Source organism: Sarcophilus harrisii, chromosome 3 (assembly GCF_902635505.1).
Source record: "Sarcophilus harrisii chromosome 3, mSarHar1.11, whole genome shotgun sequence".
Lineage (NCBI taxonomy): Eukaryota > Metazoa > Chordata > Mammalia > Dasyuromorphia > Dasyuridae > Sarcophilus > Sarcophilus harrisii.
Window position 1 is genome coordinate 586,301,640 of NC_045428.1, and position 21,134 is coordinate 586,322,773.

The 21,134-nt window shown below is 45.2% G+C and overlaps 1 protein-coding gene across 6 annotated transcripts in view; it reads right to left on the minus strand.

Moving 5' to 3' along the window:
• Positions 1-10,127, minus strand: part of MIB2 (mindbomb E3 ubiquitin protein ligase 2) — a 48,218-nt gene extending 38,091 nt beyond the window's left edge. The window contains exons 1-3 of one of the 6 annotated variants that reach the window (XM_031963029.1): positions 9,583-10,127; positions 3,308-3,402; positions 1,769-1,874 (exon numbers count right to left, since the gene is read on the minus strand). In XM_031963029.1, coding sequence (XP_031818889.1) covers positions 1,769-1,874; positions 3,308-3,402; positions 9,583-10,080 — 699 coding nt within the window. In that variant the 5' untranslated portion in view covers positions 10,081-10,127. Of the gene's footprint in view, positions 1-1,768; positions 1,875-3,307; positions 3,403-3,948; positions 6,127-7,133; positions 7,628-9,582 lie in introns of those variants that run through there. The other 5 variants (XM_031963034.1, XM_031963030.1, XM_031963032.1 and 2 more) reach the window with 5 other exon arrangements.
• Between the last annotated feature and the right edge of the window lie 11,007 nt (positions 10,128-21,134).

The window sequence follows — 21,134 nt, forward strand, 5'->3', positions numbered from 1 at the left end:
AATCAGAGAGGCGACAGACAGGCTGGACTTGTGAGGAACAGAAATGGCCTATGTGCAGCCGGGGGGAGAGAAGGCAGAGCGGCCATCACAGAGTCAAAAGTCATCGAGCGAGAGGAGAGCGAGAGTAAATGGAAAAAGGTTGGAGTCCGGGGCGTAGACAAATGCAAGGGCATCAGACAGGACGGAGAAGGGACTGAGCCGGGGTGGTGAAAGCCAGGGGAAAGGAGGGGGTGAGCGCACTAGCTCTGTGGCTACTGCCGTCCCAGGCCCTTCTCCCCTCCTGGGCTTCCTCCTTGGCCCAGAAGATGCGTCTGGAGGGGGCCGGTCAGTGGGTCAGTAGCAAGGCCGGAGGGCAGGCATTCAATTGCAGAAGAGTCAAAGGTCAGGGAGAACCAGGGCAGGTGAAAAAAGCCAACCCAGTGGCCAGGGCAGGTGTTGGGACAGGAGTCGGATGAGAACCACAAATATGAAACACCAAAGGGTAAAGTGGACAAGCTGGTAGTTAAGCCTAGCCATGCTTAGCCCAAGGTCTGGCACACAACAGGTGCTTAATAAATGCAACTGACTGACAGGCCAGCAGGAGCCAGGAGGGCTCCACAAGCAGGTCCGGCAGGAGAAGGGAGGAGCCATCACCAAAGGGTCATGGGGCAGCTAGATGGCATTGCAGTGGATACAACCCTTACCCTGATGTCAGGAAGGCCCAAGTTCAAATCTACCCTTAGACACTAGTGCCTCCCCCCAGACATAAGAAATAACCAAGGGCTCCTCTCACATATTTCCCTCTAAGAGAGGGAGGCCCATTTTCATGCCTGGAGTTCAGAGTGAAAGACAAGCAGTGGTTGATGGGGGCAGAGCCCGGCAGAGCCAAATGCCCACTCTCACTCAAAGGTTGGTATCCCTAGCGGGTGTTTTTCAAGTTTCGGAGCTCATCATCTGCTGATTCAATGTGCTCCTTCTACCGAGACGCCAAATCCTAGGAAGGCCTAGCTCTCACAGCTTTTCTGTGGTCCAAGCGGGCCCAGCCGAGAACTCAACACCATCCACTGGGAAAGCTGCTTCTTAAGGCTCACAAAGGAGAACCTCACAAGGAAATTTAAGAAGTCTCTGCTCACTCTCCGGCCTGGTTTCAACTCCAGCACCACTGGGGTGTTCAGAAGATGCTCAGCACCATGGAGATGGCCTCAGCTTTGGTATCTAGACCTCCTACTTGCTTTAATCCCATTTACCCTGCAGCTCTCATCTAGCCTTCCTGTCAAACTCCAACTTGCTCCAGGACAGGACCACCCTAGGACCCAGCCTACGGCCTGGCATGAAGCCCTAGAGTGAGCCATGAAGCTGGGGCCCCCTCTTCTTCCAAGGGCCCTTGATTTAGAGAGCCACAGAGAACAGAAAAAAGAAGAGGAAGAAGGATGGCATGAACAGTGAACCAGTATCTAAGGCTGAAAGACCCAGGACCAATGATCCAGACTGGCTGTGTGGCCTTAATCTCTCAGGGGCCCCCGAACCACGGGCTAGGACCAGAAACTGCACTGAAGAGCCCTCTTGGTGCTCCCTACTTGGGGCCACAGGTCCAGGAAAACAAACAGACAGAGAGGGGGACAAGTCTCCTGACTTTAAATAGGTCCTGTCCCTGCTGTGTCCCCACCTCTATAATCTGCCATATCCCCTGAGGGAACACAGGAGATTGGATCAAGAGGTTTCAGGGCCCATTAGGAGGCTAAGACTATTACACATAAAACAATGAAAAATGCCAGCAGGGCGCACTCACCAAGGCCAAGCCCTCGATCAAACGGTCCCCATTATCATCCCTTTCTCTAGTCTTCAGCCTCTCTCTCTTTCTTTGCTTCTTTTCCAGGATCCAGATTCCCTCCAGCCTTAAAACAAACAAACCCTTCTATTCCCTCAGGTCTTTTCTTCTTTTCCTAGTCAAACTCATAGGGCAAACCATCTACACTCATGGTCCCCTTCCTCTTCCCTCACTCACCTTATCTCCTGCCCCAAATCCTTTTCCCAACCTCCCTCTCAGGGCACCACCCTCAGGCCATGGCCCCTCTGGTCCCCTCCTCCCCACCCACAAGCACTCCATTTCAGCCCACCTCCCTTCCCCTATATCAAGCATCAGCCTCCTGCCTGGCCTTCCTGCCTCAAGTCTCTCCCCATGCCAATCCATTCTCTCCATATGACAGCAAAGAGCACAGATGTGAATACAGTACCCAAAAAGCTCTAGCAATTCTCAGAGAAAACACAGATTTCTCAGTGTGGCATTTCAAGCCCCACCCCAGTCTAGCTCGGGGCTATCTTTTCAGATTTATTGCACACACACCTGCCTTCACACACCCTATGTTCCAATTAAACTGGTCAATTTGCTCCTTCCTTCCTTCCTTCTTTCCTCCCTTCCTTTCTTTTTAAATAAATATCTCGAGCTCCCCCACCCCCAACTTGCCCCACACCCACACTAAGAGGGCATGAAGTAACTTAACCCTAACCCTCTTACCACCCTTGGCTCCCTTCAGAACTGAGCTCTAGGGCTACATCCAGCCAACTCCTTCCTGATTCTACCTCCTCCACAACAGCCTCAGCAGTACCAGACAAGAAAGTGCCCTACCCCAACTCTCACCCCCCAAGCAGGGCAGGAGCCTTGTGTATCCCAGCAGCCAACTCAACTCCTAGAATACTCCTAGAAGGTGTTTAATAAATGCCCGATTAGTGACAGATGTAACATTTGAAGGCCTGCAAAGCAGTTTCTTCCCAAGAATCTGGAGGGACAGGATTTAGAATTCCTATTTTAAGAAGGATGTAATTAGGGTCTGAGGAATTTAAGTGACTCAATTGTACAGCTAGTCCCCGAAACGGGATTCCACAGCAGGCCTCCCGATTCTAAGTCCAGGGCCGTGTCCACTCCTCCAAACACCTTCTCTCAGCCAAACCAGTTTCAGAATCACTTGGCAAATGTAAATACCCAAGTAATTATGCCCATCCATTTAAAACCCCATTTTCAAAGCCACAAAGGAAAAAAACTGCCAACACAGCACTTCCTAATTAGCTTTCCTGTAAATAGAGAGCCCGGCTCCTCAAATTGTGCAATACGGATTGTTTCCACACGCATGTCACTATTACAATCACCAAGTCACAAATAAATCACTGAGGGTTTTTTTTAATCACCCCAGATGCTTCAAATTACCATCAGGCCCGGCAGCTAATGGTTCACAGAAATAGCCATCTGAAACGCTACACTTGTGCTCATTCTGGCCTCTGAGTCCTGACTTACAGGGCTGGGGAAAAGGGCACCCAGGTGAGCAGAACTTACCTCAACTCCAACTGCACCTTCTGCTTGGGATTCGGCTGCCCCCGGGGCTTCCTTCTGCTTCTGAGGTCACCAGGCAGGTCAGCAAACAACCCTTCCTATGGGGACCGGCAGCCAAGGCAAACAAAAACGGAGGGATCAGTTCAACAGAAGTGGAGAAAAGTCAGGGGGCACAAACCCAGCTCGAGGGCCGGCAGTAATCAATAACCTTCTCTCCCTCCTTCTTTTACACTATTCTCAAGTCCAAGCCTTGGCTCTGGCTTCTCTAACTCGATTGGCAACTACTGAGATGCCAGGCCTGCTCTGTACTTCTCTATAATCCCCACCCCCACCCCGGAGAGTTCAGGGAGCACAGGTGTTTATAATAATTTTAGAATTGAATAAGCATAGTAAAAGCAAGGGCGGCTAGGTGGCGCTGTATGTACCACAGTCAGGAAGACTGGAGTTCAAATCTGACATCACACACTTCCCTGCTATGTGACGCTGGACGTGTTATTTAACTCTCTCTGCCTCAGTTTCCTCATGTGTGAAATGAGCTGAAGAAGGCAGTCCGGTGTCCTTGCCAAGAAAACCCCCAACGGAATCACGAAGAGCCAGACTCGACTGAACAACAATAAAATCTAAAACAAATTAAATGTCCCTACCCTACGCCGAGACAGTCAACAGAGGCCAAAATTGTGGACACGAACCAGGGAGCGCAGAACAACCAGAAAGTGGTCTCCCCAAACAGCAAAACGTAGTATGAGGAGTGGTCTGGTTTGGCCTGGAAGGAAGGACCCGATGATGTAATGGGCTATTTAAAATCATTACCTTCCTATGGAAGGTTTTCCGAGACAAAACAAAGTCACGATACAGGAAGCCTCACCCTCCAGATGCAAAGGGCAAGAACAATCCTCGTGAACCCGTCAGCATGAGCTGCGAGGTCTAGATTAAACACGGGTAAGACGTGATTCTGGCCAAGGAGACAAGATCCTACAGCCATTTCAGGAATTCTGTCACAGCCGGGAGATCAAGAATGAGCCGATGCACTACTTCCTCTTCCTCTTCCTCCTCCTCCTCCTCCTCCCCTTCCTCCTCCTCTCCAGCAAAGAACCTGCCTTCAAGGCTCAAGCCAGAGGCTTTCTCCTCTTGTACTTCAAAGGTTTCCCTGACGCTCCCAAGCTCTCGTCCTCCTCCAGTGGTTTCCTTTTGACTTTTCTGGAAGGAGCAGCAGCTAGACAGAGAAGCCTGGCTCTGACCACAAGTCTCTTAAGCACTATGAAGTCTGCAACAAGATGCAGGCAGTGTGGACCCACATGGGTAGGGGAGCCTCCTCACTAGGGAATTTCTCTTTTCCAATGAAATTACAGAATTACAGAATCAGATCCTTCCTGTCTTGCTCATCAATCTGTACCAATTATAATTCCATCTTGGAGAACAGAAGGCTACTAGATAGAGAGCTGGGGAAGTGCTGGTGCAGAAGTCTACATGGTCCCATCCTGGATCATGTCCCTCTTTCCCTTAAAATGGAGAGAGTGGAAGGAGGGCAGCAGACAGCACCTTCCAGATCCTCCACTGAAGGAGGTGGCCCAAGGTGGTCGGCCCATCATTCTCCTGGTCTCCTTTACATTTCATCATCCCCCCCACAGTTTTTGTTTTCTCTCCCCCCACTAGATTCTAAGCTTTGGGAGCAAGGAGGGTGGGAGGTGACAGTTCCTGAATTGTCTTTGCCCTGCTGTGCATCCCCAGTGCTTAGGGCATAAAGGCCTGCAAGTAGTAGGTGCTTAATGTTTAGTGGCTAGCCATGGACTCAAATGTGCTCATTTTTATTGAGTTTATGTTACCAAAAGGAATCCAATCTAGAGGGTTAAGGAGTTACTTCCAGAAATGACTTTGATGGGAGAACAAAAGGCATCAATAAGACATTTGAAATTGGGAGGAAAGTAAACTTGTTGAAGGGAGAACTGTTTCCTTCCTGTTTGTATTCCCAAACTGATGCTAAATCACCTGAAACTAGGACTGCTCCTTCTGTGACTAGGCCCGTTTCCACCATTACTGCCTCATCCAGTGTCCCATGTGGGAAGAGGATTCTAAAGTTTGCAAAGAACTGGAGATGAGAAAGGTGGGCATGTGAGAAGCAGAGTAGTTTTTCCACTCTCCAAAGAGTCCTGGCCTCCAAAGAGCTCCAGCTCAGCTCCTGCCTTGGGCTTGACTCTGGGCAGTCCCCTATTCCTTCTCACCTCTCAGGGTGCTCCAGATGCCCCAGGAGCAGTCATGGGTAGGTCTTGGGGGATTCTGGGTAGAGTACTCCCACACAAAACAATTATGGCACACCAAGATAAAATTAGCTAAGAGGACGGAGAGAACTGGGACCTCACAGGCCATCTGAGAAGGGGCTACTCCCTAGGAACTGCTTTACGGAGCCCAAACCCAGACGGCAAAAGGTAACTGGGCAGGAGGCAAAGGGGCCAGATATAGCTCCCCTGGTCAGACAACAAGAATTTCTTAAGCACCTACTATGTGCCAGATATTATGCTAAGGAACTCCCTTTCTAGAGATGATGTGTATCCATACAAAATATAGACAGAGTAGAGGAACAGATGGCAGCAGTGGTAGCTGGGGCATAGGGTGGGGTTGGGAAAGCTTCCCGCAGAAGGTGGGGGCTGAGCCAAAGCTTGGAGGGATTCTATGAGGCTGAGGTGAGGAAGGATTGGTGACAGGGCTGAGCAAAGCTATGGAGATGGGAAATAAAATGGGTGTAGGAGGAACATGTGATATGGCTGTGTCCGAGAACGCATGAGTAAAGTTGTAAGGAGCTTAAAAGCCAAATAGAAGAGGATTGGTTTTTTTTTTAATATTTAAATTTAAAAATTAAATAGGGAGCCACTAAAATTCACTGAACAGGAGAGGGGTGGAGAGGACATAAATCTATATTTAAGAAAAACCTCTTTGATAGTTGAGCAGACAGTTCCAAAGATCTTGTGATGGAGAGAGCCATCTACACCCAGAGAGGCCTGTGGGAACTGAATGTGGATCGCAACATAAATTCTCACTCTTTTTGTTGTTCGCTTTCATTTTGTTTTCTTTCTCATTTTTCCCTTTTTGATCTAACTTTTCTTGTGCAACAAGATTACTGTATAAATATGTATGCAAATATTGGTTTTAACATATATTTCTACCATGTTTAACATATACTGGATTACTTGCCATCTAGGAGAGGGAGGGAAATTTGGATGGAACACAAGGTTTTGCAAGAGTCAATGGTGAAAACTTATCCTTGTATATGTTTCAAAAATAAAAAGTTTTAATTAAAAAAAACCAAACCAAAAAATGATAGTTGAGCAGAACTCAGACTAGATTAACAAAGCACCTGTATGCCAGGCAACGGGCTAAGCACCAGGCACACCGAGAATAGCAAAAGACAGAACTGGCGTCTAAGGCGCTCACGGTCTAGTGGAGGAGGCAACAGGCAGACAACTCTGTGCAAACAGAGATAAGGAGGGATAAATTGGAGGCAGTCTTGGAGATTAAGATAAAGGACCCCAAAAGATTTCCTGAAGAAGGCAAGACATAAGCTGAGCTTTGAAGGAAATCAGGGAAGACAGAAGGGAGAGAACTCCAGACGTGGGACACCGCCAGGGCAAATGTCAGGAGGTAGGACAAGTCATTTGGGCACTAGATCCAGAGAATGTAGAGGAAAGAAAGATGGGAGAAGGAAACAGGTCTTGAAGGGCTTTTAAAGCCACAAGTTCCCAGCTCAGACCCCCACTGTGGGACCCTAGGCAAGTCACTAACTTTGAAGCCTCCCTCCCTCAGTAGTAAAATAGAGAAATAATGCTTTCCAACCTACCTTACTGTGACCATGGGGCAAACCCTTGGCCCCTGGAAGTAACAGGAAGCCCCGGTACTCACTGAGCAGGAGGAGAGAAGGGGACAGAGGAGGTCACTGGAGCTGCCTGAGGAGGGTGAGATGTGGTCAGACCTGCCCTTCGAGCAGCTCCCTTTGCTGCTGGGCTGGAGAGACCCGAGGCGGGAGGGCCACGGTCGGCTGCGAGGTGATGAATGCCCGTCCCAGGCCAGCCGCAACGTCACAAAGCAAAGGGGCAGATGGGAGATTTTGTGAAGGAGGAGCTGTGGGGTTTGGCAAGGACTAGATGTGGGAGGTGAGAGAGAAGGAGACACTGAGGGTGACATAGATGGGAGCCTGGGCACCCAGTGTCCTCAGCACTAATGGGAGAGTTAGGAAGTCGGCGTTTGGTGTTAGCTACAAAACATCCATGTGGGCAGCCAAAGAGCCCCAGAGCTCACAGAGCGCCAGGCTTGGCGCCAAGAAGACCTGAGTTCAAATCCGGCCTCAGACATTGAGTAGCCATATGACCCTGGGCAAGTCACATAATACTGCCTGCCTCAGTTTCCTCATCTGTAAAATGAATTGGAGAAGGAAATGGCAAACCACTCCAGGATCTAAGACAACCCAAATGGGGTCATGAAGAGCCAGACAGAGCTGAACAAATGAGACATTCTATTCAGGAGATCCAAAAGGCAGCGGACATGAGGGCCTGGAGCTCGGGAGAGAGACTAAGGCTGGGGGTGGACATCAGGAACCATGTGCGGGGATGACTTCTGACTCTGGAAACTGATGGGATCCCCAGCTGACAGAATATAGAGGGAGAAGGGAAGACCTGGGATACCCCAAGTTAGTATGATCAATCAAATGATGATCCCAATGATCATCAATCAAACAAATGGGATGAGACAGAGAGAGGCAGAGACAGATAGTGCAGCAGCCCCAGGGAGCACAGTCACAAAAGCCTAGATGGGAGAGCCTCCCGTGAGCAGGGGGAAATGATCAACAGCGGGATAAATATTAAGAGATTCATTAGAGATTAAAAATGAGGACAGAGAAAAGTCAATCGGCCTAGGCTGCCCTTGCACCTCTGACCCTCTGCACCACAGCCCTGCTGCCTCCCCCCCACCCCGTTATGAATAGTCCCTTTTGTGTCGCCCTCCTGCATGCGACCCCTCCCCCTTCCCTCTGACTCCTGAGAGCTCTGAAGTGAAGTCAAGTGCTTTCGATCTAGTTCCCAGCTCGGACCCTCACTGTGGGACCCTGGGCAAGTCACTAACTTCTAACTCCTGCTCCCTCCTTGACAACATGGGGGAACGAAGCTTCCCGACCTACCGCACTTCCAGTGGCTGTGGGGCAAACCCTGTGTAAACCTTAAAGCCTGACACGAATAAGAAGCATCATCCCCATCCCTCTCTAGCTCTTCCTCCTCCTGGACTCCAGTTTGGATGGAACCTCAGACACACACATGGCACAGCCCAATCCTGAACTCCAACTCTCCCCCAAAACCCCCAATGTGGTGTCGTCCTGCCCTGGATGGGGTGAACGAAGAGAGACCCCCGATCTCCAGAGGCACCTCCTCCACCTGGCACCATCCTGGGCCCACAAAGTCCCCTCCCTCCCCTCCAGGATTCTCTTTCCCTCTACTTGAGACCCAACCCTTGGGGCTTCCTCCTTTCACCCCAGTCCATCTCTGTGGTCCTCCCTTCTTCCCTTTCCCCATCTCTCCATGGTCTCCCTTTTCTTCCTCATCCCTCAGTGGTCCCCCTTCTCCCACAACGTGGTGGTTCTCTCTTCTCCCCTCCTCCTCCTTTAGCCCTCTCCCCTATATCATTCTGAACTCTCCTCTCTCTCCCTCCCCTATATCACTCTGTACTCTCTTGTTTCCCCTTCCCCCACATCATTCTGTATTCTTCTGTCTCTCCCTCCCCGTATCCCTCTATATTCTCCATTCCCCTCCTTCTGTTTCTCCTCTTCCTTATCATCTGTTTCTCCTGTTCTCCTCCCCTGTTCCCTCTATTTCTCCATTCCCTCCCTTCTGTTTCTCCTCCTTCCCTATATCACTTGTTCCTGTCTCCCTCCCATCCATATTCTCCATTCCCCTCCTTTTTCCTCCCCCTTCCACATTCCTGTCTCCTCCCTGTATCTCCTCCATTCCTGTTTTCATCTTTCCCTCCTATGTCCACTGTTCTCCCGTCTCCCCTCCTACATTCTGTATTCTCTCCCCCTATTCCTTTTCAAAGATGCTCCTTCTCCCCCTCCCTATCTTCATTCTGCTCCTCTCCCCCCCTATCATCGACATTCTCCCCCCTCCCCTTCCCAGTGGCCCCCATTCCCGGAGGTTCCTCCCCGCCCTCCCCTCGTGCCCCCCCCTCCTGGTCCCGCCCCTCACCCCAAAGTTTCGGTTCGCGGCCGCCCCGCCCGCCCACCTGGCCGGAGAGGCGGCTCTGACCTGGGGTCTGTCCCGGGCTGGGGCCCTTCCAGAGCCCGGCTCGGCTCGGCGGTTAGCCCGCCCGCCGGGCTCGCTCCGAGGCTCCGTCGCAGAGCCGCTCCTCCGGTCCGTACGTCCGTCGCTCAGGGCCAGCCGGGTCGCTGCCAGCCCGCCGCCGCCTGCCAGCGCCGCCCCGACGGGCAGCTTCAGTTTCCAGGGGCCGCCGCGGGGGCTGCCGGGAGTCGTAGTGCGCGCTAGATTAGCGTGCAACCCCAGGGGGCGGGATCCGGACCACAACTCCCAGGAGGCCCCGCGGGAGCCGGGAGCCGGGACCCCTCGGGCGCTGCTACCTGCGAGGCTAGAGGCTGGGCAGTGGCGGCCGCGGAGGCGGGGCCGGGGGCGGGGGCGGGGCTCCAAGTCCTGCACCATAGCGTCCCCTGGCGGCGCGTGGAGAAAGGGCCGCAGCGCCAGAGCCCCAGCGGGCGGGCAAGATCCTTCTGTCAATCCACAAGCATTCATTACGCTGCTGTCTGCATAGTGCTAGGCACCGCGCCGGCCCTGGGGAATACAAACACAAAGAATGAGACGAGGAAGGCTAGCTCGGAGCCCACAGCAGCCATTTTACAGACGGGGCACCTGACGCCCCTAAGGAGCGCTCCCAAGGTCAGCACTAGAACTCTGCCACACTCAGTAATAATAATTATGATACTAAGCAGGTGACGGTGCTTCAGGGAGCTGTAACTCGCACGCAGGAGGACGTGGCCCTCCCGTGTCCTGGCAGAGTCTCCCTAAGTCGCCTCGGCACGCAAGCACCTACTCAGTGCTCGGCACTGTGCTAAGCGCCCCACGTCCGAAGGAAGGCAAACCAACCAAAGCCAGTGCTTGCTCTCGGGGAGCCGGCGATCTTGTGGGGAGGCGGCTCGCGAGCACGTGCGCAGCGGATACAGACAGGAAAAAGCAGAGCTCATCCCTGAGGGAGGTGCAGAGGAAAGGCTTCCTGCAGGGGAGACGTCAGCTGTGACTGTGCAGGAGAGAAGTGTTCAGGCACGGGAGAGAGTCCATGAAAATGCACAGGCTGGGGAGATGAAGGGTCCCTGGTCCGGAGAGTCAGCCTGAATGAATAAGGTGAGGCGCCTGAAGTCAATGGAATCTCACCCCCTGTATTAGCTGTGTCTTCCTGGTCGAGTCATCTCATCTCTCGGGGCCTCCGTAATCTTAGCCGGACAAGTCACTTCCTCAGGAAAATGGCAATCCCATGCAGGACCTTCCTCCCTAGATCTCTATGAGAATCAATGTTTAGAAATCCTTAAAACATTATAGATAGCTGTGAGTCATTGTTGATGTTGTGGTCAGAAGAAGGAATTACTTTGTAACCAGTGCAGTCCTGTGCCTCTCTGAACTTAGCTTTGTGGGCTCCCAGCTCAATGGAAGAACAGATAAAGGAAAAGATAGTGTTAACATTTCGGTGATAAATTACTTTCTTCATTAATGCTTTGGGTTCTAAGGTCGCAGCGTCCCACCGTGCTACACAAAGAAGTTGCTGTTAAGTCATTTTCACTCATAACCAATTCTTCGTGACTCCATTTGGGATTTTCTTGGCAAAGATATGAGAGTGGTTTGCCATTTCCTTCTCCAGCTCATTTTTGCTGATGAGGAAACTGAATCAAACAGGATGAAGTCGATAGGGTACAGCTTCTAGGGGAAATATTGCAGCAATCCTGAGGTCCCCTGGTCTTAGAGTGCTATTGTCTAACGGTCTGTGGGTCATTGATTCTAAAGTCTTCCACCTTAGGATAGTCCCACAAACATTGCTGACCGTCAGATAGATAGAGAGATAATCTGCTGGTCAGTGATAACCAAGGTCCTAACACAATAGTGAATAGACCACTCCTCAGTTCTACCGCTGAGTCATAAAAGTGGCATATCAGTGACAAGAAGAACCAGATCTCTCTATTTCTTCCTATAAATTTATCTCCTTGCTCCTGGTCCTTTGCTAAATCCTTTTGGAATTTAGCTCATGTCAGTTGGCATTACAATTATAATAAACTTTGCTCCTTGACTTGGAGATGGATTCAAGTCTGCACATTCTTTTCCTGACACCGATTTGTGACCCTAACCTCTTGGGCTCTCCTTTTGAACCTCAACAAAGTGACTTGCTCAGGGTCACACAGCTAGGATTACATATTTAGAGGAATCTAATTCCACAAAGAGGAATCTTCGTGACTTCAGGCTCAGTATTCTATCTACTGTGTCACCATAGAAAAGTCACTAAAGAACAAGACTGCTGTGCTACTGTAGATTAAGACTACCCTGAAGTTCAAATTAGAGAGAACACAATCTTGAGGGTACTGAAGGATCAATTCTCAACTTTGAAATGTTAACAGAGCTTTGCCTTTTTTCCTGGAGGTCTTCCAATCCAAACCCTTATCTTATAGAAAGGAAGAAAACAAATGATTAGGAAGCTACAAATCAGCTCCCCTTTAAACAATTATTGAGAAAACACAAACAACTTTTGACCCACATCCCTACTTTTTCATTATATGAATGATCTAAACACATAATGAAACACATTCATGATGAAATTATGTAGAGGGCAAAACGATGCTCTATAATAGGCCACATTTTTGTAGTCATGAAACTGACTGAAAAGTACTGAAAAGAGATCAAAACCTATTTTGTTTCTTTTTTTTTTTTAAAGGAATTTAATTTGGAAAAGCAGATCAGAAATTCTGTGGATTCTAAATTCAATTGGTCCAATGGGATGGGTCTAATTTGCTAGGATCCTTTTGGATGCTGACTTTGTCATCTAACATGTTCATTAAACCCTCTTGCTGTTGTTTCCAGATTTCTGTTTCATCTGGATGCATACTTATCATTGATTTAAAAATTTTTCAATAGCACAAGACCAAGCACAGATACATGGAGCACTCTACTAGAGACCTTTCTCTAACACAGTTCCACTAGTGAGTACTCTATTTAGATTTTTGATGCAAACTCAACTGTTTGCAGTTGACTGTATCTGGTCTCAACTGCTACTGCTCAGTGACTTTTCTGTCATTTCTGACTTCGGCTACCCCTATGGAGTTTGGTTTGGGGGTGGTTTTTGTTTGGCAAAAAATACTGGAGTGGTTGCCATTTCTTTGTCCAGTTCACTTTACAAATGAGGAAAATAAGGCAAAAGTAAAATGACTTGCCCAAATCACATGGTAAGTAAGTGTCTGAGGCCCTATTTGAACTCAGAAAGATGAGTCTTCCTGACTCTAGGCAGGAGCTCCATGTACTATGGTACTACCTGACAGCAAAAGCAGATGATTTAAACTAAGGTCTTTCTAACTCCAGGCCTAACAGCATATCCATTGTGTGACCTAATTATATGACTCATTTAACAGCTTTCTGCCTCAGTTTCCCCAACCACCCAATGACACTTTCTTCCAGGATTGTTTTGAGGATAAAAGAAGATATTTGTAAAGCACTTTGCAAACTTTAAAGTGCTACATAAATGTGAATGATTGTTGTTAGAAGCAGCTTGAGTGACTGTCAAGCTCTTTGCTGAATCCAGATAAAACTACAGCCCTAATGTTTACCTTACCTTTTTAGTAAATTCTGTCAACAAAAAGGGGAAATGTTTCAACTCTCGTATTCTTTATGGTTCTTTGGGATCACGGATCAGTTTTTTTCCCCTTCTTTTTGTGAAGCAATTGCGATTAAGTGATTTGCTCAGGGTCACACAGTAAATATTAAATGTCTGCGGTTGCATTGAACTCAGCAATCATATCTGTCAGTTCTTTTGAGTTCACTTGGAAGTTAAATACAACAAGAATAGGTAGATTCTCCTATTATCTCCTTATTTGTTTGGGGATAATTTAGGTATTCGAGCCAGATTGTATGGGAATAAGGAATTTGGATTTGCATTTTATCCTAGTGTAATGCTGGAGAAACTGAGGCAAGATAGAGATTAGAAAGTTTTTAATATTTTATTTGAATTTCTGAGAGGCAGAGATTTGGGGGGGGTGCAGATCAAAAGCCATTATTTCCCCCAGGGCTGAATTGGACTTTTGTCTCAAAGAATTCATGATCGAATGTGAGGTTCCAGTGATTTTTATATGGCTCTAAGTGATCAGGGGAGACAAAGCAAGGGGTGGAGTCCAAACACTGGTGAGCTAAGGAATTCCATCAATACGATTCTGACAGTTTGCGGGTAGGATCATAAATTCTGATAACTTAGGAGCACTTAGGAGCCAGGACATCTGAACTCCCCCTTATCTGAGATTAATCATTTACAATTTATAATCTTAAAGTAGCCAGTCCTAAATTATATCAGTCTTAATAGTCAGGGGGGGTTGCAACCAGGGGGATTGAGGCAGAACAATTCAAGGAACTGAGGCAGAACAATTTAGGGAAACTGAGGCAGGACAATAAAAGAAAACTAGGACACTACACTAGAAGTTTTTGAAATCACCCTTCCCTCTTTCAAAGTACGATCCTTTCCTGTTCTCTGGGAGTATGGTGCTCTTTAGTTCTTCCCTTTGATTTAGAGAATCTCCAGTTATAAGATCCAGATTTGAAAACCCATTGCTCATTTTCTCCTCTGCACGATCATTTCCACATGGGCCAGCATAAAAGAGAGTATGTCAGAATTCAAGCTGCCTAAAACCACAGTTTCCTTCAATCTGGAGCTGCGAAACTTTACTGATCAGAAGCTACAAGGGACCCTGGAAGTCTTCCAGTCCAAACCCTTCATTTTACAGATGAGGAGATTGTGGCTCAGAGGGTGAAGTGATTTTCCCTCAAGTTGCATTGATTCCAAACATTCATTTGATTGAATTCCAGCATTAGGGGGGGAAAAGGTTCATTTTTAGGATAAATGGCAAGCTTTTCCTCTCCCTCCCCCAGCTTTTTAAAATATAAATAAGATAAGTTCTAAGAAATGCTTATATAAGGTAGTTGGATTAGCTATTGACAATGGAAAGAACTGTATCCTTTAACCTATCAGTAAGGCAGGAACATCAACTATTGTAGCTGATTTCATTAATGTAACTGATTTTATTGCCACTCCGTTATTTTCCTGGTTTATATTGTTGCTCTCTGGATCTGTTTTCTTCATCCTACACCTCTTCCTATTGGTCTTCACATGTTTCTCTGAATCCTTATTTGTCATTCTGTAGAATGCAGTCATATTCTATTACATTCATCTCTTTGCTCATGATTTATTCAGTCCTTCATTCCCTCTTGGGTAAAATTAACTTTTATTGTTTTGTTTTGTTTTGTTCTTGCTAAGGCAATTGGGGTTAAGTGACTTGCCCAGGGTCACACAGCTAGGAAGTGTTAAGTGTCTGAGATCAGATCTGAACTCAGGTCCTCCTGATTTCAGAGCTGGTGTTCTATCCATTATGCCATTTGGTTGCCCCTAAGTTTTAGTTTTTAGGCTTTTTGGGTGTCACAAAATAATTTCATTTTGAATATAGATGGGTCTTTTGCTGACTCTGGGGTCATTGCTTGGACTCTGATTGGCTCAGAGTGAATGTAAATAGAAATTGTTTCTGTTTGGCTTAGAATCCCTGAGGGTTTTCCCCATCCATTGGATTTTTTTTTCTAAGTAAAAGAGGTGATTCTTTGTCTCATTTCTTACCTAGTCTTGATCACTGACTGGGCATTGCTTTAGTCTTACGGAAACCTGGGAAAGACTTTAGCTTAAAAAGGTCACTGCATCCAGGGCCACCTCCAGTCATTTTGGCCTAGATTGGGCTATAGGACCCAGATGGCTCTGGAGGGGAAAGTGAGCTTGATGACTTTGTCCAGCCCTTCTCACTTAAATCCAACTCACTTACATGTCATGGTCCTCTTCAAGAACTAAGAACAAACCACTACCACTAACACTTCAGTAAAAGCTTAGAAAGTTCTAACAATAACTAATATTTATATATTCCAGGCACTGGGCTAAGCATTTTACAATTCATGACAACCATGAGAAGTGAGGGCTGTTATGATTCCCAATTTACACATAAGAAAACTGAGGTAAACAAAGATTATGTGACTTACCCAGAATCACACAGCTATTAAATATTTGTGGTCAGATTTGAACTAAGGTCTTCCTGGGTTTGGCAACTCAGAAATGAAAGTTTTTATTTTCAGACTGAATAGTTTACCCAATGAAGCTGACAAATGAAAAGATTTTATTTTAATTTTTTTTTGCAAGACATAGTAAACTCAAGAACTGAAAATAATTGATAGAATTGATGGTTGTGAAAACAACAAATAAAATAGGTTAACTCCATGGCTTCCTATCCTATGCTTGGATCCAGGCTCTGCCAGTTATTATCTTACTTGTGTGATCTTTGAAGAAAGGAAGGAAATAAGAATGGATGAAGCACTTAATGTTTGCCAGGCACTGTGTTAAATCTATTTGATCTTCAAAACCACCTGAGAAATAAGTGCTATTATTGCTCCATTTTGCAGAGGAGTAAACTGAAGCAGAAGTTGAATCACTTACCTAGAATCACAGAGTTAATGTCTGAACCTGGATTTGTGTCATTTGCCATCTCTGGGCCTCAGTTTCCTCATGTGTAAACTAAGGGAGTTGGACTAGAGGAATTGGAAGACATTCTAAATCTCTGTCTCTGATCTCATGAAGGGGAAGAATATGAACAATATCACCAATCACCATTTAGCTCAATTCATGTGAAACTATGCTCAGTGAATGCTTGGTAGCCCCCATCATATTTTTGTGCTTTGGAGACTTTGTTATTGTTGCTGAGTCATCTCAGTCTTGTCTAACTCTTAGTGACTCCATTTGGGTTCTTCTTCTTCTTCTTCTTTTTATTTTTTTTGGCCAAGATATGCCTTTTCCTTCTCTACCTCATTTTAGGAATGAGGCAAACAGAATTAAGTGACTTGTCCAGGGTCATACAACTAAGTGCCTGAAGTCTGATTTGAGCTCAGGTCTTCCACAGATGCAAAAAGTGTATTGTGCTTACATCTGGAGGAAGAAAACACATTCAAAGTGATATGAGAAGGATAATGGCATTTTACCATCATAACCTTGAACCTATGTCAGTGCATAGAATCCTAGACCCAAATTCAGGAATTCCTGAATTCAAATCCAACCTCAGATGCCTTCTAGTTGTATGGTCCTGGGCAAGTCACTTAATTCTGTTTGCCTCAGTTTCCCCATCTGTAAAATGGGAATAATAATAACACCTATCTCTTGGGTTATCCTGAGGATGAAATGAGATCATATTCGTCAAGAGCTTAGCATAAATTTGCCCAAAGGGCTATAAAATTATGAATACCCTTTGATCCAGTAGTGCTGCTACTGGGTCTGTATCCCAAGGAAATCGTAAAGTAGGGGAAAGGGCTCACATGTGCAAAAATGTTTGTAACAGTTCATTTTGTGGTGACAAAGAATTAAAAAATGAGTAAACGCCCATCAACTGGGGAATGACTGAACAAGTTGTGGTATATGAAAGTGATGGAATGGAAAAAAAAAATGATGAACAAGTTGATTTTAGAAAAGCCTGGAAAGACTTACATGAACTGATGCTGAGTGGAACAAGTAGAACCAGGAAGACAGTATACACAGTAATAGCAAGATTATGCAATGATCTGGGGCAGCTAGGTGGTGCAGTGAATGGAGCACCACCCCTGAAGTCAGGAGGACCTGAGTTCAAATTTGACTTCAGACACTTAACACTTCCTGTCTATGTGATCCTGGGCAAGTCACTTGCCTCAGCAAAAAAAAAAAAAAAAAAAAAAAAAAAAGATTATGTGATGATCAATTATGAAAGACTTCTTTCTTCTCAGCAATTTAGTGATCCAAGACAATCTCAATAAATCTTACAAAGAAAACACCATCTGTAGCCAGAGTGAGAACTATGGAGACTTGAATGTAAATCAATACATGCTATGTTTACTTTTTTCTCCCCTTTTTCTTCTGCTTTTTTTCTCTCTTATGATTTTTCCCCCTTGTTCTGATTTTTCTCTCTCAACATAATTCATAAAGAAATATGCATTTAAAAAATGAATGTAGACGTATAACCAGAAAAATAAGAAAAAAAATTAAAGACCTTTAAAAAAGAGCTAGGAACACAATAAATGTTTATATCTTTATTCTATAACTTGAGTTCCAAAGAATGCCCAGAGAACCCTGGCTATACTTATTTCATATACGGATCAATTGAGGGGCCTTGGGATGGTTGGTTTAGAGATGAGGACTTGGGGACCTATGATAGTTGTCTTCTGCTTAGACTCAGGTATCAAGGAACAAGTTCCAAAGAAGGAAATTTAGAAGGTGAGGGTAAGGATGGGAAAAATAATCCTTTTTTTTCTATATATGTTACATTTATTTTCCATATATGGATGAAAAGATGAAAATACAGATGTACACACCTTCCATTAAAGAATGAAACAGTATAGTATATCTGGATTTATACTTAGAGATCTGAAGATCAACTCTTGACGTCTTTTTTTCCCCAATATATGTATATATTTATACAATTATCGTGCTGCACAAGAAAAATCAAATCAAACCAGTAAAAAAAAAGAAAGAAAGAAAGAAAAAAGAGAAGCAAAATAAAATGCAAACACACAACAAAAAAAAAGAGTGAAAATGCTATGTTTTGAACCACACTCAGTTCCCACAGTGCTCTCTCTGGGTATAGATGACTTTCTTCATCATTGAACTGGTTTGAATCATCTCACTGTTGAAGAGAGCCACGTCCATCAGAATCAATCATCGTATAATCTTGTTGTCATGTATAATGATCTCCTGGTTCTGCTCATTTTACTTAGCACCAGTTCATGTAAGTGTCTCCAGGACTCTCTGAAATCATCCTGTTGGTCATTTCTTATAGGACAATAATAAGAATAATCCTTTTAAAAATAAAATGGAAGGTATTGTGTCCTATTTCTGTGGAAGTCAAGTAAAGGCCAAATGACTGACCAAGTGGTCAGTTACGGCATAATAAAAATTCCTTTCCGAGCATAAGTTGAATGCTCACCTAGGTGCATCCAATTCTTAAAATTCTGTGATTTTATGACCAGCAACTAGGAGGACTGGGGAAATACCTGAGATGAACCTTGGAGGAAAATAGCTTCTTGAGAAACAAAGCTGAGGAAAGCATCCCAGCCATGGGACATGGATCGTATGAATGTTTTAAACAACATCTCCTTGTAAAATCAAATCAATCATGCTGAACCATGCTAAATTAGACAATTATTGTCTCTATCAACTCTAATGACTTAACATTTTGTAAAGATTCCAACAACTAGAAAAGGGAAAATGGAAAGCAGAATATTAAGTACAGTTTTAATGATTCAATTTGGCTGAAATGAAGAGTCTTTGAAGACCAGTAATAGGAATATAATGGGAGTAAATCAGAGGAGCTAACTATTTAGATTCTGGATTACTTCTGGAGTAATAAGTACTCTGGATGTGTGTTTTGGGCTTGTTGGTTACTGTGATGAAGATGGGGATAGAATGAAAGAGAACTGTCTAATAAGCATGAAGAGTTGACTATTCAATAGGCTTAAAGGAGAGAAAAAAATTTTTTTCCTGACATGTGGAGCATGTTATAATCTTTGAAATGTTCTTTGAAATGTTCCTTCACACTCATGTGGGAATAGGGAATTCCTCTCCTTTTTCCACCTCCTTCCAGCAGCAAGGATGCACATAGCACATAGCATGAGAACATGCACTTACCCTGATAATCTGAGACTATATCTCAAATTTCCTGAAATATAAGCAAACTGATTCTGAGTTGAGTCTTTTTTGAAACATATTCATTTTTGTTATTGTTGTTATATAGTAACATCTGAACTAATTCCTCATTTCTTGTTATCACTGGTGGGTTAAGTCCCCAGAAGGAAGTTCACTAATTCTTCCTCTCCCTCTCAAAAGTTCTATTGATGGATAATTTTGATCGACTCCTCAAGGTTTCCTTAGTAGTATTTTGCACAAGCCCCCATCCAGTAGGCACTCCAATAATTGTCAGCTAGTAACTCCAATTAGCTTTTTTTGGGAGAGGGAAGTATTAATTGAGATGATATAGAAAGAACAATTGATCAAAAACATCTCCTAAAATGTCTGGGGTATATTTTCATACAGAGGTCCATGAGAAAAGTGAGTTCAAACCTGGAGTAGAATTGTAGAATTCATGTGTGTTAAAGAGGAAAATTCATAGCTTCTAGTTACTAGAAATCCTCTTCTCCCTTCCCTTCCTTCTTCTCTCATGAAATTCCCCTTAAATATGGTTCCCTTCTGTGTGACGACTGCACTAGCACCCAGAATACCTTAGAATTAGCCAGAGTCAGGATAAGCAAAAGTCCTTAGTCTTTATTCTTGGTCTTTAGGGGTAGAAGTGAAGGGGATAGAAGTAGGATCTCCACAACCGCCTTCTTCTTCCTCTACCTCCAAAGGTGACTCTGGCTAGTCTTACTCCACCCCCAGTCCCTCCTACAATCCTCTGTATACACCAATCATCGAGCCAGCACAGGATAGTGGGAAGGGCCATTTTCCAAGCATATGCCCAGAGTATTGTCCAATCGGTAGTTAGCCTCAAGTGCTCTGCTGTCCTGACCTCAGTGCTTCAACTCAAGAGTTTCAGCCCTCTACACTTCTGGACTTCTGTTGTAAAGTCCTGATGCTCCCTGTCCTTGGTATGGCTAATTCTATCTTTGGTTACCTCTCAGCCCTAGGTTAGATATATTATCTCTTAGTGGTTTAGTCTTTCTGATGATTTGGTTAATGGGTTCACTCTCTTCTCTTTTCCCCACCCCCCACTCAGTGACTCTCATCTGGCCACCTCCTCTAGGTCTTTCTGAGTCTGGAATCTCCAAAAACTCAACTGCTTTGCTGCTGAATTGCATTTTTCCAAGCAGGCTTCTCAGATTGTATACTGACCCACAGGCATGTCTGATTTTTTCAACTCGTTACAAATTATTTGCTCTGTAGTGTCATCTGCTTTGATTCTTCACTCTGTGAAGCGCCTACTATGTGCCACATACTAAGTCCCAGGATACAAAGAGAAGCAGAAATGCAGTCCTTGTTCTCAAAGAGCTCACAGTAGGATAGGCAACATGAAAACTATGATATGCAAATAAGATATATAGAGAATAAAATGAAAATGAAAAGAGATGGAAGGCACTAGCAATAAACATCAGTGGAGAAGTATTGGCCTTGTGTTTTTACAGGAATAAGGATGGGGATGTAAACTCCCACTCTCTCCTTAGTTAAACATGTGCAGTCCTTAGTAAAACAGATGGAGTTCCTTTGGCAGAATCCATAAACCCCAATCCTGGATAGTTCTTCACTGACTTGGAGAGTTTTGAGCATTGTCCATTTTCAGGCCCTTTCCTGGTGATTTAGACTAAAAGGCTTCAGGCCAGTCTATGGGCACATTTTACAAAGGTAGTATCACAAAGTACTGAACTTGGAGTCTGGAAGCCCTGAATTACAATTCTCCCTCCGAGACCCTAACTCTGGTTAAGACACTTAACTTCTCAACCTGTTTCCTCAACTGTAAATTTTTTATAATAATAATTTTATAATAATATTATGTTATAATAATAATACCTAC